The sequence below is a fragment of the Amblyomma americanum genome, chromosome 4 (genome assembly GCF_052857255.1).
Source record: "Amblyomma americanum isolate KBUSLIRL-KWMA chromosome 4, ASM5285725v1, whole genome shotgun sequence".
NCBI lineage: Eukaryota > Metazoa > Arthropoda > Arachnida > Ixodida > Ixodidae > Amblyomma > Amblyomma americanum.
The window spans coordinates 107251799-107265384 of NC_135500.1; the positions used below are offsets into that span (position 1 = coordinate 107251799).

The 13586-nt window shown below is 48.8% G+C and overlaps 1 protein-coding gene across 49 annotated transcripts in view; it reads right to left on the reverse strand.

Annotated features, from left to right (window-relative positions):
• LOC144128195 (uncharacterized) overlaps window positions 1-13586 on the reverse strand; it is a 528676-nt gene that overhangs the window by 3308 nt on the left and 511782 nt on the right. For 48 of the 49 annotated variants that reach the window (XM_077661381.1, XM_077661378.1, XM_077661377.1 and 45 more), the window contains 2 exons: window positions 4929-5010; window positions 3009-3251 (listed from right to left, as the gene is read on the reverse strand). In XM_077661381.1, the coding sequence (XP_077517507.1) occupies window positions 3009-3251; window positions 4929-5010 (325 nt within the window). The remainder of the gene's footprint in view (window positions 1-3008; window positions 3252-4928; window positions 5011-13586) is intronic. The other variant, XM_077661348.1, reaches the window with a different exon arrangement.

The following is a 13586-nucleotide window of genomic DNA, read 5'->3' on the forward strand; positions in this document are numbered from 1 at the left end:
GTACTTGGACTTGGCAACAAAGGCGGACATCATTCGACGGGTGGAGGCCGGTGAGAAAAAGTCGTTGGTCGCCGATGCGTTCGAAATTCCTCACAACACACCGAGTACAATCCTGAAGAACAAAGCCTGCCTGAAGATGAGGCAGCGCAATCCAGTCGCCCTGGAGCGTGCCGTATACGTGCTCCGACCTACGACAAAGTCGAGAAAGCTTTGTACACCTCGTTTTTAGACACGCGCCAGAAACATCCCCGTCGACGGCCCGATGTTCACGGAGAAAGCGAAATGGTTTGCCGCAGCCTTTGGAGAAGAGAGCTTTACTGGTGGCACTAGTAGGCAGCAGCATTTTAAGATTTGCTACAGCATCATCGGAAAGACCCTCTTGGGTGAAAGCGAGGTGACCAGCAGCACTGACACAAAGAAGTGGCTGTCTGAAGAGCGGCCAGAGATTTGAGATAGCTTTTCGCTGTCGCAAATATTCAACGCAGATGAGACAGCATTGCTTTGGCAAATGCTGCCAAATAAGATTCTGCACCTGAAGGACAGTGCATGCCATGGTGGGAAGAACAACACAGTGCGCGTCTCGATTTTGCGCGTTAACAATATGGATGGGTCATGCAAACTGTGGCCACTGGTTATCGGCAAAAGCAGGTCACCACGTGGTTTCAAAAACACGAAAGGCCTCCCGATTCAATGCGCATTTAATAAGAAGGCTTGGATGACACGCGATCTTTTCACCGAGTGGCTCCAAACTTGGGGTGCCGAACTGGAGAAGTCAGGCCGCAAGGTTTGTCTTCTTCTCGACAACTGTTCTGCCCATCATGTCGTCTGCCAGTTGAAGCAGATCATCAAATTTCTGCTGCCAAATACAACGGCGAAGCTTCAAACTCTCGATCAGGGCATAGTGAAAGCGTTTAACGATATATCGAACTTTTTTGCAATCCCCATAGAGTTCGATATATCTGGGATGGACTGTATAATCTGAGTGCCACAATGCTGACTTCCATGATGTCCTGTTTATGCACCGCGATATGGCCCATAGAGCCACTGGTAAAGAGCGCCTGAAATTTCGGATGCACCGCGACTGCTCGATTTTTCAGACCTAGTTCGCACTCGCCGCCATATAATGTGTACAGTGGAACCTCGTTAATTCATAACTGCAGGAGAGATCGAAAACTTGATCAAACAAAACGAAATTCCAACTTAAAGGGAGCCTCTTGCGAAACTAAAATTCTATGCGAGTCGGCACATTGCGCCCGGGTGGTTTCGAATTTGTACGGTTCTTGGGCGTCTTTCACCACACAAACTTTTTTTAAAAGCAGTCAAGGGTTCGCGGAACTCATCTATGCAGAGTCTTTCGTATCGAATACGGAAAGAGGTAGCAGTGAAGTGCGTGGGAGGCATACGGCTTCACGGAGACGGCGAGCGCAGGAGGAAACGGTGGTGCATTTTAAAACGAGATCAGCATACCCACTGCAAAACGCACCGCAACCCTGAATTTTCTATCGTAAAACCATAAATAACTGGCGTTTCGATGACAGGCAAGACGCCCCTCATTATACACAAGCCACTGCAGAGTGCATATCGCCGAATACGATGCCGATTTTGGCTCTACAGTTGAATCCCGCTACAACGAAATCGACGGGACGCACGAGAAATTTCGTTGTCGAGAAATTAACCAAAAATGCAAGGCAATAACTCCAGCAAAACAGTTTTATTGCCAGAAATCCGTGAGCTTAGCCTGCTTGCGTTTCACTGCCAGTAGCGGCGTCACGCCTTAATTTAAAAGGCAAATCGTGCGCCTTCAATTTAAATGGCTATTACTAAGCAAATACTGGCTATTTCTTTCTGAAAATTCGATGTCGGGTGCAAAATGACCTCATGAATCCGAATATGACAAAATTGAAAAACCCATTTTTTTCGCGAATTTTCAGCCCGAAAGAGCCGTGTCCCCCCTTAAGTTTTTGTCGAGACACGATCTCTAATGAGCGGCGGCAACCAGCAACAGCCTTTCAATGACGAGCGCAGCTACTGGAGCACAAGCTGCTACAAGATTTCATGCGCAGATCCATGGAAAGTGAGAGTAGCGCAAAACGGGACAAAGGGACAGAGAAAGACAGACACAACACAGGCGCTAACCTCCGACTGAAAGAAACCAGGGCGGCCAAGACGAACGTAATCCGTGAAGGGAAACAGGCGCATGCGCCCAGAAAGATAATGAAAAACAGGTGAAAGAGGATCTACGGATGGATCACCGTTACCGACTCGCCCAAGTTTCTACCCTCATGCGCAGAAAATGTTCCACAGAAAGCGGCCTTTTGCAAGGGCCACTTTTTGGGCGAAACAATTGGCGCAGGTGCTTCGCAAGCCTAACACAAAGTGCAAGAGAAAAAGAGAAAGAGCTAACGGCCAAATTCAAAGAAATAGACATGCAAGTTTTTTCAGCTTGGGCTTCTAGGAATCTTGTGACAAAAAGCTTCCTGCACCATTCATTGACAGTGAACTGCACACAGTGAAGTGGTGACAACGAATGGGTGGTGCACCAAGTGGCCTCAGCTTCAGCACATGTCGCCATGTTGCTCGACCCTATCCAATGTTAAAGGTGCATTAACACTTGCAAGTTGCTAATGTGCATGCCTGCCTGCCTGCGGTTTCCTGACCAAGGAGTCGGTCAATAGCATAACCTGCGGACTGCTTTCCCAAATGGTCTTGTGCAGAATGGGAGTTGTCAGCCCTGACTGTTACCAGCAGCAAGAAGCCAGATGTAGAACAACAGTTCCAAGGCGCTGTTGATTGGTTTAGCACCCAGCAACACCAGGTAGCTGGGCTGGAAAATGTCGCAGAGTGCAATGCAAATGCGACTCAATGCGAATGCACATTTAGGGAGCCATGCTACTTCACCACTTCTGGACTAGCCACAAACAAAGACCCAAATAGCTATCTGGTTCGGTGCATGCACACTGGCAACCAGAGGCCCGCTGCTGACTGAAGGGTTGTCCATGCATGCGTACCCGAGATGTGGGCTGTGCGGCAGGTGGTGTGTCTGATGGTGGCAGGAGTGGGAAAAGGGGGGATGCTGGCTCCGAGGGCGCTCCCCCGAGTTCCAACTGTAGGCCGAGGGCCTCCAAGTCGGCGTGAGAGAGGGAGCCTCCACCACTTGTGCCAGCCCCGCCACGGACCCCACCAGCACCCCCTGGCTGCTGCTGCAATGCCTGCTGTTGCTGCTGTTGTTGCTGCTGCTGCTGTTGCTGTTGCTGCATGTAAACCAAAGTCACAGCTCAACAATGCGGTTCCAAGGGAGAGCACATGCTGCACATCGACGCTGATTCATGCAATGGCTGCCCCTTCACAAGCCTTTTTAACTGCTCATAAGACAGGTGCAAGTGTGGCTCCCACTCACACATGTTAATTAATGGTGGATGGCTCTTTTTTTTTCCACACTACTGCTATCTGCACACAACAAATAAGGATGCAAGGAGAGGCCACAGGACAAGTGCTTTCAGCTCATGAATATCGCAATGAACAGCACTGCTGGCAGCAATGCATTAGTAATGTACTCAACATAGTAACACACTCATTACCATTTCGGAACTGTAACGGGTAACATGCTTATGTTAACATGTTAGCGTTACTAGTTCCTTTTTATTCAACTGTCCACCCCCCTCCACCCCTTTTTCAGAAAAAAGGGGAAAGCACAGATCTCCTAAAGTGATGTTACAAATAAATTGTACAGGTGCTCTCGACGACCCTCGCTGCATGCCAGAAAACACCTGCACACACTTGCCTTCACCTGCCTCCCCTTCACAAACCACTCACACACACAGCTCCCTAAAGAGTGGAAGCATGCCGAGCATTTTGGAACATCACATTTTTCAGAATCACTGTAAATTTGTTGAGAATTCAGCGATGTTTTCTCTTGTGAAGTTATAATTGATGATGAAGTGTCATTTTGTGTTTAATGTCACATTCAGAAAATGGCTTCACCATGTGCAACAGCGTTAAAAACCATCACATGCAACTCCACAGGCAACTTTAGGCCACTATAATATTGCTAAGCTCCTGCCCATTTGTGCAAAGTATTCTCGTTAATTTAAGATTTCGGGTAAAACCGTTGTTTGGGCTAGAAGTTTTATGTGCAATATGACCTTTATAAAATTGTTATCGAGTTTTTGCAGCAAAGATGCACTGATTAAAATTTACGGCCATGGAGTAATGGCAAAGTAACGTGCAGTGCTTTTTTTCCTGGTAAAGGCAACTCGTTAAATTTCTTTGTAGCTAACGTACGGCGGTAACGCGTTCCTTTTGTAGCGTAAGGAGTAGCGTATTTAGTTACTTTTTTCGGCAACGCCTACAACACTGTTGATCAGTTGCGTCACAATAAGCCTGACAATGCTTACATCATAACCCAATCGAAAATGTGACCTGCCTCTTTCTGGCAACAACTTGAATCCCTCACAACGTTGCACACAGTACCTACGCACACAGAACCTCAAGAGCTATCTGCACAGCATCATTCAAATGGGCACACAATGACTCTCACCAAGCAACAACGAAGAGGGCAAACAGCCAAAGACAAAGCAAAAGTCCCAACAGAAGCCAACACAGAACCACTACTGTTCCCAGGTCTGGTGTTACACAGTGTGCAAGAAAACCTACACAAATTGGACAGAATCAAAAATTACAGGGTGCATAAGAGTGGAAATGTGAAACCCTTTCCTCTCTTTCTCCGTCCACTTACATTTTTTCCTATATTTTTGTTTTTATTTTTCTTGTATTTTATTTCATTACATATATCCAGCTTATCAATGGTTGTTTGCCAGTTACTGTGGACAACTTCTATCTACAACTTCCATCCACGCCACACATGAGCCTTACGCCTTAAAAGGACCGACCAACTGCACTGCACCACCCCTGCAAACTACGGCACTCACCTGTCCCTGTGTGCGAGCTCCGACAATGGCCCTGAGTTCTTGACGCACATAATCAGACGGCATGCTGCCCCCGACTCGACTCCTGCATCAGGGGAAGAGGAGGAGGGAGAGGGGAGGGAGAAGCCAGGCCATGTGTCACGCACCTTGCATCACCACGTGCCCTCAACCCTTCCCCCTAACCCTCTGATCGCATAAACGAGCACCTCAGCACGAACACAGACGGCGCCAGCAGCTGTGTTGTCGCTAGCTGCAGCACCGCGTCTTAGTTCTGGCGGCCTCCGCATGCCGGTGCCACTACACGAACCAGTACACCAAGCTGCCATGCCAGCCGACCAATCCGAGATTTTACAGCGATAGCGTTTTCACTCACGGCTAACACCGACGACGGCAGATTTTCTGCATAACAAGGCCCTTGAACCTATCTCTTTAAAATGTCACGGCTTTGCCACACAGGACACACGTCACTTAACAAACTACACTTTTTCACATGGGGTGAGTGAATAAATTTTTGTGGGTTCAGACCGATTTATTAAATGTCCTGTTTGTGCACATGATGGTCTTAGTTGCTTATGTGCCAATAAACACAGCACAACCGCTGCCAGGGCCATTGATCACATTGACTGAGTGGCTTCAGACGGTCAACAACCTGTGACTGACAAATAATCAGGATACAGAAGAATCTCGGTGATACGAACATGGTTGATACGAGTTCGTGAAATTCCCCGGCCGGAGTGCATTGTGCACAACGTGCGGAATTCCGGATGTTCCAAACTCTCTCCTGAGGCACATCAGATGATTCGAACACGCAAACCGCGATCGCACCCTCGAGCACTAAGCGTGGCCCTCGTATCACCGAAATCACGATCACTAATCACATGCCATGCACCACGAGTCAGCGGCGGTGTGCGGCCTTCACATCGGCGAAATCGCGCGGTATGCACCACGAACAGTGAGCGGCAGTGCGCAGCCCTCGCATCGCCGAAATCGCAATTGCTAATCGCGCAGTGCGCACTGCTAGCAGTGAGCGGCGGTGTGCGGCCCTCGTATTGCCAAAATCGTGATTGCTAATCGTGCGGTAAGCACTGCGAGTAGTGCGGCCGCACGGGAGTGAATAAATGCCGCCAGCGATAAACAGGTCTGCGTGCATGCATTTTCTATGCTTCTGCATATGAATTTTGTTCATTTGGATGATACAAATTTTGGATGACATGAATTTTTTTGCGATTCCGTGAGATTCGTATCAGTGAGTTTCTACTGTACGATAACGCAGTAAAAATAAATACTTTTTCACAGAACCGATCCATGAAAAGAGAAGTCATTTTGCACACAATTTATTTTACTCGTTTAGTGTTCAAACACTTTAATTACTATGCTGTTAGGTCTATCAGACATTACACAAAGAGGGAATAGAATGGTATAACACAGGCACAATTTGTACAACATAAATTGTGTTCAGTAAAAGAAGGTCTATTACGACCGCTTGATTAAATGCTCATATGACACCCTATTTACTCGCGTGTAGCCCGCCCCTGCGTGTAACCCGCACCCATAACTTTGAACTCCACGAAAAAAAAAAGAAAAACCTCGCATATAACCGACACATTTACCTGGTGGGAAAAAATGAGCGCTAGAAAGATACAGCTGCACACTCAGTGATCATTTCGTTTTCAGAAGATTTATTCAAATGACGACCACCATGTCACTGGTTATCAGGTTCCAAATCGTCGCCGCTCTCACTGCTGCCATCTGAGGCTTCACCGCCACTCTAAAAGACGTAGTCGTCTTCGGAACCATCCAAACTGTTACTGATGGCACATTTTTTTAAAGCTTCTACGCACCAAATCAGCAGATATCGCTTTCCATGCATACACGATCCACTAGAACAGCAATGCAATATTGGGCCTTCACACGCATCCCGTCGGTGTGAGGGCGTAAAGGCAGTCAGCCATCCACTGGGCATACAGCCACTATAATCTTTAACTTCTCTTCTGCTTCGAAACACTGCCGCCAAGTTGCACTCACGTTACCAAAACAAAACAGGCGAACAGTGCAAACTGGGGGGTAGGAAACGAATCAGCGCCTGACACTAGAAGAAAACGTGGCCAATGGTGTGGAGAAAAATAAACAGACCATGAATCTGGATTTGCTTATGCCTTTCGTAGGCCCCTCATCGGCTAGACAAGCGTCGATGACGATGGGGATGGTGGATAATGCAAGGCAGCCCGATGGCTCAGAACAAGACAGTTAATATACTGAGCCAGGAGTGAAAGTGGTCGCTGCACTCCCATGCACACTTTCTCATGCCTCCCGACAATGATGGCAGCTATAACAGTAACACCAGTTTATACCCTGCCATTATTACGCAAAGAAAGCATATTGCCGTCCTGATCTTTCCAGGTACTTTGATTTGAACCAGCACCATAATGGCTGCCACCCCCATGAAGCTGAAGATGCCAGTGAGTATTTATGCAACATTTTTAAAATTGGGCTCAGCTTTGACTTTGGCAGCTGCTGCCGTAGTGTTATCAATCCCATCGCAAAACTTTTTTCTCCGTGCTTCTGACTTCCGAGTAATGAGGTTTCAGCATGAACATTTGCTGGGCGATTTCATCTACATTTATTTTTCGTTTTGGTTTCCGTTCTGCACTGTCCTTTCGAGTCTTCAGGCGTTAACAGCATGCGACATAAAACTGCGGACTGTTCTCAATTTCATTATACAGTAGCCGACGGGTAATTCGAATTCGGACTTGTAGGATACTTTGGACTTCGATGAGGCACCGTCAGTCACCCCAAAGAAGCGCTTACATATTTACGATGGATACCTCGGACTTTCAACGTCCGAAAGTTCGATTTTTCGGACTAATTTCAGTCACCTGCGGGCCAGAATCGGCCATCTTAACGGCTTTTCGCCGGCGCAAAAGGCGCCACCTTGGATTGAGGTGGATTTACTCTGACATACTTTCAGTACCTCATTTTTGCCACTAGAGGTCCCTGCTATCTCTGCCACTTCGAAGTGGCAGTCGGATTGTCATCGCCGTCAACTTGCTTTTTTTTGTTGCGGGCCGTTATCACCACTCTCTTTCTCACTTGTTATTTCCTCCACGCTTGTCTCGTACGTTCGCCATCGTCGCCATTCGCCGTTTCGTCACTTGGATTTCTCCGGCCGCGTCGACAGAGTTACATCCGTTCGACGTTTTGTGATTGCGTCCAGCGGTTCCACCGCCTTGTCTCTGCGTGTGTTTGGCGAGCGGTGTGGTGCACACTCGGGTTGTCGACAACATTGCCCCGCCGGTGCCACCGGGTCCGCAAAAGAAGCGTGGGAAGTATTCAACTATGACCCTTGGGAAAAAGGCTGCGATCATTAAGCTAGTGCTGAGTACACAAGCTGATGTGGCCAAGGAGTTCACTGTGTCTAAGCAGACGATTTCGAACTATGTGAAGAATAAGGAGAAGATTTCTTCCGCCTTTGAGGCGTCCCACAGCAGCAACTATAGAAAAGGCGACCACCCCGAATTGGAAAAGGCCTTGCTACTCTGGCTTAAAGTTGCTTTAGCGAAGAATCTTCCAGTGTCATGCGACATGTTGAAGGAAAAGGCAGAGACCCTGGCTCTGTGGGTTTTCAAGAAGAGAGACGGTGTATCTTTTAAGAAGATGTGCAGGGAGAGCGGAGCCGCCAACCCAGCCATGGTGGCAGCCTACCGTCAAAATAAGTTGAAGCCTTTGTTGAGCTCCATGGGTTTTCAAGAAGAGAGACGGTGTATCTTTTAAGAAGATGTGCAGGGAGAGCGGAGCCGCCAACCCAGCCATGGTGGCAGCCTACCGTCAAAATAAGTTGAAGCCTTTGTTGAGCTCCATGGGTTTTCAAGAAGAGAGACGGTGTATCTTTTAAGAAGATGTGCAGGGAGAGCGGAGCCGCCAACCCAGCCATGGTGGCAGCCTACCGTCAAAATAAGTTGAAGCCTTTGTTGAGCTCCATGGGTTTTCAAGAAGAGAGACGGTGTATCTTTTAAGAAGATGTGCAGGGAGAGCGGAGCCGCCAACCCAGCCATGGTGGCAGCCTACCGTCAAAATAAGTTGAAGCCTTTGTTGAGCTCCATGGGTTTTCAAGAAGAGAGACGGTGTATCTTTTAAGAAGATGTGCAGGGAGAGCGGAGCCGCCAACCCAGCCATGGTGGCAGCCTACTGTCAAAATAAGTTGAAGCCTTTGTTGAGCTCCATGGGTTTTCAAGAAGAGAGACGGTGTATCTTTTAAGAAGATGTGCAGGGAGAGCGGAGCCGCCAACCCAGCCATGGTGGCAGCCTACCGTCAAAATAAGTTGAAGCCTTTGTTGAGCTCCATGGGTTTTCAAGAAGAGAGACGGTGTATCTTTTAAGAAGATGTGCAGGGAGAGCGGAGCCGCCAACCCAGCCATGGTGGCAGCCTACTGTCAAAATAAGTTGAAGCCTTTGTTGAGCTCCATGGGTTTTCAAGAAGAGAGACGGTGTATCTTTTAAGAAGATGTGCAGGGAGAGCGGAGCCGCCAACCCAGCCATGGTGGCAGCCTACCGTCAAAATAAGTTGAAGCCTTTGTTGAGCCAGTACATCCCGGAGGATACCTTCAATTGTGATGACACCGGCCTCTTTTTCAAGATGCTACCTAACTGCACTCTCTCTTTTTCAGGCGACTCCTGTTCAGGGGGGCGCCATAGTAAGGAAAGGATCACAGTAATGGTAGGTGCAAATGCCACTGGCACTGAAAAGCTGCCACTACAGTCAAAACTCGATTTAACGAAACCCGATTTAATGAAAATCTCGATTTAACGAAGGTATCCTAATTCCCCCTCAGACGCCCATAGGGTTCAATGCTTTGACTAACCCGAAATAACGAAACCGATTCCGTGATCTGTCCCGATTTAACGAACCTTTTTTCGAGAAATAAAGGTGAAAAGGTGCTAATTTTTGGTCTATTTTGTAGACAGCACCCCAAAATTTATTGATTGCGAGTCAGCGGTAACAGCGCGGAGCATCTTCATCCCGTCGCTTTTTTCAAACTGCGCGGCGCAAAACGAGTTTTAATTTTGAGTCGAGCTCACGAGATGGCGCCAGCAGTAAAAAAGTTTCGTGCCACATTTCATAGATGGCGCTGTTGCAGTTCGCATTTTTTTTGGTGTGTGTGTTTGTGTGTTGTGCTCTGTGTTCCCTCTTGTGCAGATTTCCCCGTGCCTTTGAACGCACGTCTTTGTCAAGCTCAGCTTGTTAGGCCTCCATCAGTCTAGCCTTGCTATCATGAACGCAGACATGGTGTGTGCGAGCAAGCGCGCCGCTAACCCTCCTGACTAGCAGATGGAGCCCTGCAAGAAACGAAAAAGGCTTACCCTGGACGAGAAAGCGGACATAATTCGTGCTGTGACAAGTGGACAGAAGAAATGTGACGTGGCTGCATCACATGGCATTCCAGCGAGTACTCTCTCCACAATATTGAAAGGGAAAGATGGCATCCTCCGCGCCACTTCGTCGGGGAATCTCTCGCACAAAAAAACGCTGAAGACCACTCCTCAAAGCAAAATGGAAGAGGCCCTCTTCGCCTGGTTTATGGATTTGCGGGCGAGGAATAGTATTCCCGTGAGTGGAGACCTGCTCCAACAAAAAGCTCACTCTTTCGCGTGCTTGCTGGGCGACAACGAGTTCAAGGCAAGTCCCGGCTGGCTGTCGCGCTTCAAAGAACGACACGGCATCGTCGGGAAAGTGCTTAGCGGTGAAGCGAGCAGCGTAAGCATGGCTGTAGTCGGCGACTGGCAGTCTGAAAACGTGCCCGACATTTTGGGAAAATATGCCCCCAGCGACGTCTACAACGCCGACGAGAGCGGTCTATTCTACCAAATGCTGCCTAAAAAAACACTCGCCCTGAAGGGGCAGGCGTGCCACGGCGGCAAACACAGCAAACAAAGGCCGACTCTTTTGCTGTGCGTCAACATGGACGGCACCGACTAACGAGACCCGCTTGTCATCAAAAAGAGTGCGAGGCCGCGCTGTTTTAAAGGCACCAAAAAGCTTCCTGTGAAGTATGTTGCCAATTCAAAGGCGTGGATGTCGCGTGCCATTTTCGCTGCATGGCTGAAGGAATTTGACAGCGACATGTGTCGCCAGAAAAGGAAAGTGTGCCTGTTGCTGGATAACTGCACGGCCCACTACGTTGCAGAGGTCGAGCTGACCAGCGTGGAGCTCCGCTACTTCCCCCCAAACGCAACGTCCGTGGTTCAGCCCTTGGATCAAGGGATAATTAATAGCGTGAAGTGCGCATACAAGCGTCGAGTCGTCGACAGAGTTCTCCTCAACCTGGAGCTGAAGCACGAGACGAAAATAGATATTTTTATGGCGGTTGAGATGGTGGCGGCGGCTTGGAGAGCATTGAGGCCGTCGATAATTGTCAACTGCTTCAGGACTGCCGGTTTCGGTACACTAGGCCCTGAAACTGCCGAAGCTGGTCCGGAATGCGCGAGCGCCGTGCACGAGGATGAAGATGCCTGGGAACACCTTCGCTCAGTGGATAAGTGCCCACAGGCATAAGTTTCTCAGACTACGTGAACGCCGACGCAAACGCAGTCACAACGGAAGTTTTGACTGATGCCGATATGTTGCGGCTTGTAGGAAGCGTGGAGGGAGTGACGGCTGAAGATGCTGCCGACGACCCTGCAGGTGCCGAAGCTCCCGTGCCGACACCAGGTCAGGTGATGGATGCTCTCAATCTGCTGCGACATTTTGCCGGCGCACACGAGGGGACGGAAGACGCGCTGGACGCACTTCAGACCTACGAGAAATCGGTGCGGCCGTTGCTCACAAAGCGCACGCAGGCAAAGATTCTTTGGCGGCGACTTCAGGCAGGCAGGCGACTTCTTTGGCGGAAAATAAATTTGTAGTCCCCTCGGGCCTTTCTTGTCGAGTAAGAATTTTTGTTGTTTCTTTTCATACGCACTAGCGGCACCGGTCGTGGTGTTGGCGCTACCCACTCGAAAGTATCGCGGGGGGTCATGACGATGACCATATGGACCCCCAAAGATTGCGCTAGTTGTATGATTACCAACTTTGGCGCCAATTTGTCATTAGCCGTGTGGCTTGCCGTCCCGTCGGCGGTATTTAGGGAAGAATGTTGCGCCGCTAGCCGAACCGTCCTTTGGGTCAGTGCTACCGGCGTGAATTCGTCACGCGCGAGTGCGACCAAAAGTGAAAATGGTACGTGCTAACCGATACGACCGCGATAAGCTGGTACGGTTTATGCGGATGCAAAATGCATTATGTTCAATGGGTGCTCAGTCGGGGACTTGACTTTACTACTTTTAAAACGAAAGTACTGTTTAAGGGGGGAGACGGCTCTTAGAGGCGAAAAAAATTGCGAAAAATCGATTTTTCAAAAATGTAATTTTCGAAATCTGCAGCTGTTTCTCTACCACCCTGTGAATTTTCTAATCTCTAGAGCCAATATTTGGGCTGTAAAAGGAGTATAAAACTTCGATCCGAGCTCGCTCTTGGCAAATTTTCGCGCAATAACGGGGCTTTTTCCGAGACATGCTATTATCGTTTCACTGCAGCGATCGCGGCCATCTTGGTCTCGTTTGGAAGAGCTGCTTTTCGTTTTAAATTTCGCGCAGTTCCTGCTCCTTTATGCTTATTGGATGAGGGAGAAAATGCCGCCAAAAAGCAGTCGCAACGCGCGATGCTATTCGCTAGTCGGTGCACGTGACTGAAAGCTGCTATCTGATTGGCTGAAGGGCCTCGTGTCGTCTGCTGGAAGCGTCTGTTGAGCCCAAGCGGTAGCCATTTTGTCAAGGTGTGTTCGCTGGTGCATCTCGCGACGATGTCAACGCCGGCGCCAAAGTTCAGCACGACTCACAGATATGGAAAAAAGAGGAAAAATTCGCTCATTAACAACCTCAAGAAGAGCGCCACGGTCACCTCGAGCACCGCGGACACCACAGGCACCGTGGGTATGCCTCCGCCAGCGGATCGGGAGGTGCCGACCGAGCTAGGCCTAACGGCGCCGCCGGTCGCGGAAGCCTCATCGGGCAGCGGCCGTGTTCGTCGCGATACCAGAATGCTGCAACCTTCCGAGATAGAAGAAAGGGACAAAAAAGCCCAGGAGAAACTTCATGGGATGGCATCAGCGGCAGCAACAGAGCGAAAGGCAGCATTCTTCGGTGCAATGGGAGACGCCGCAACTGCCCCACCCGGCGACACCTTCTCCATCGTCAGCTTGCGCTTGGTGAACGAGAAAATCTTCAGCGCTCACTCAAAAAGCGCCATTTTAATAACTCTGGTCAGACAGACTACCTTCCAGGAGGTTATTAAGTGTCTGCTGATGCCAGTATATAAATAAATTTGAAGTACTTTGCCATAAACACCACTTCGTTTGTTTTTGCTGTTTTTCTCAAAATGGAAATTTTGGACTCGTAGCATGTCCCAAACTAGCATATCTCAGCAGCTATGGCAGATAGAACCATAATTCTTTTTTTAGCAAGTAGCCATATGTGTAGTCTACACAATGTTGGGAGTAGAATTTGTAATTAAGGTTCAGAAATTTTTTAATTTGCTCTAGTTTCTGATTGCAAGTTAGGCACTACAGTAAAACCTCGTTAATTCGAACTCGAGGGGGACCGGAAAATTGTTCGAATTAAGCGGAGTTT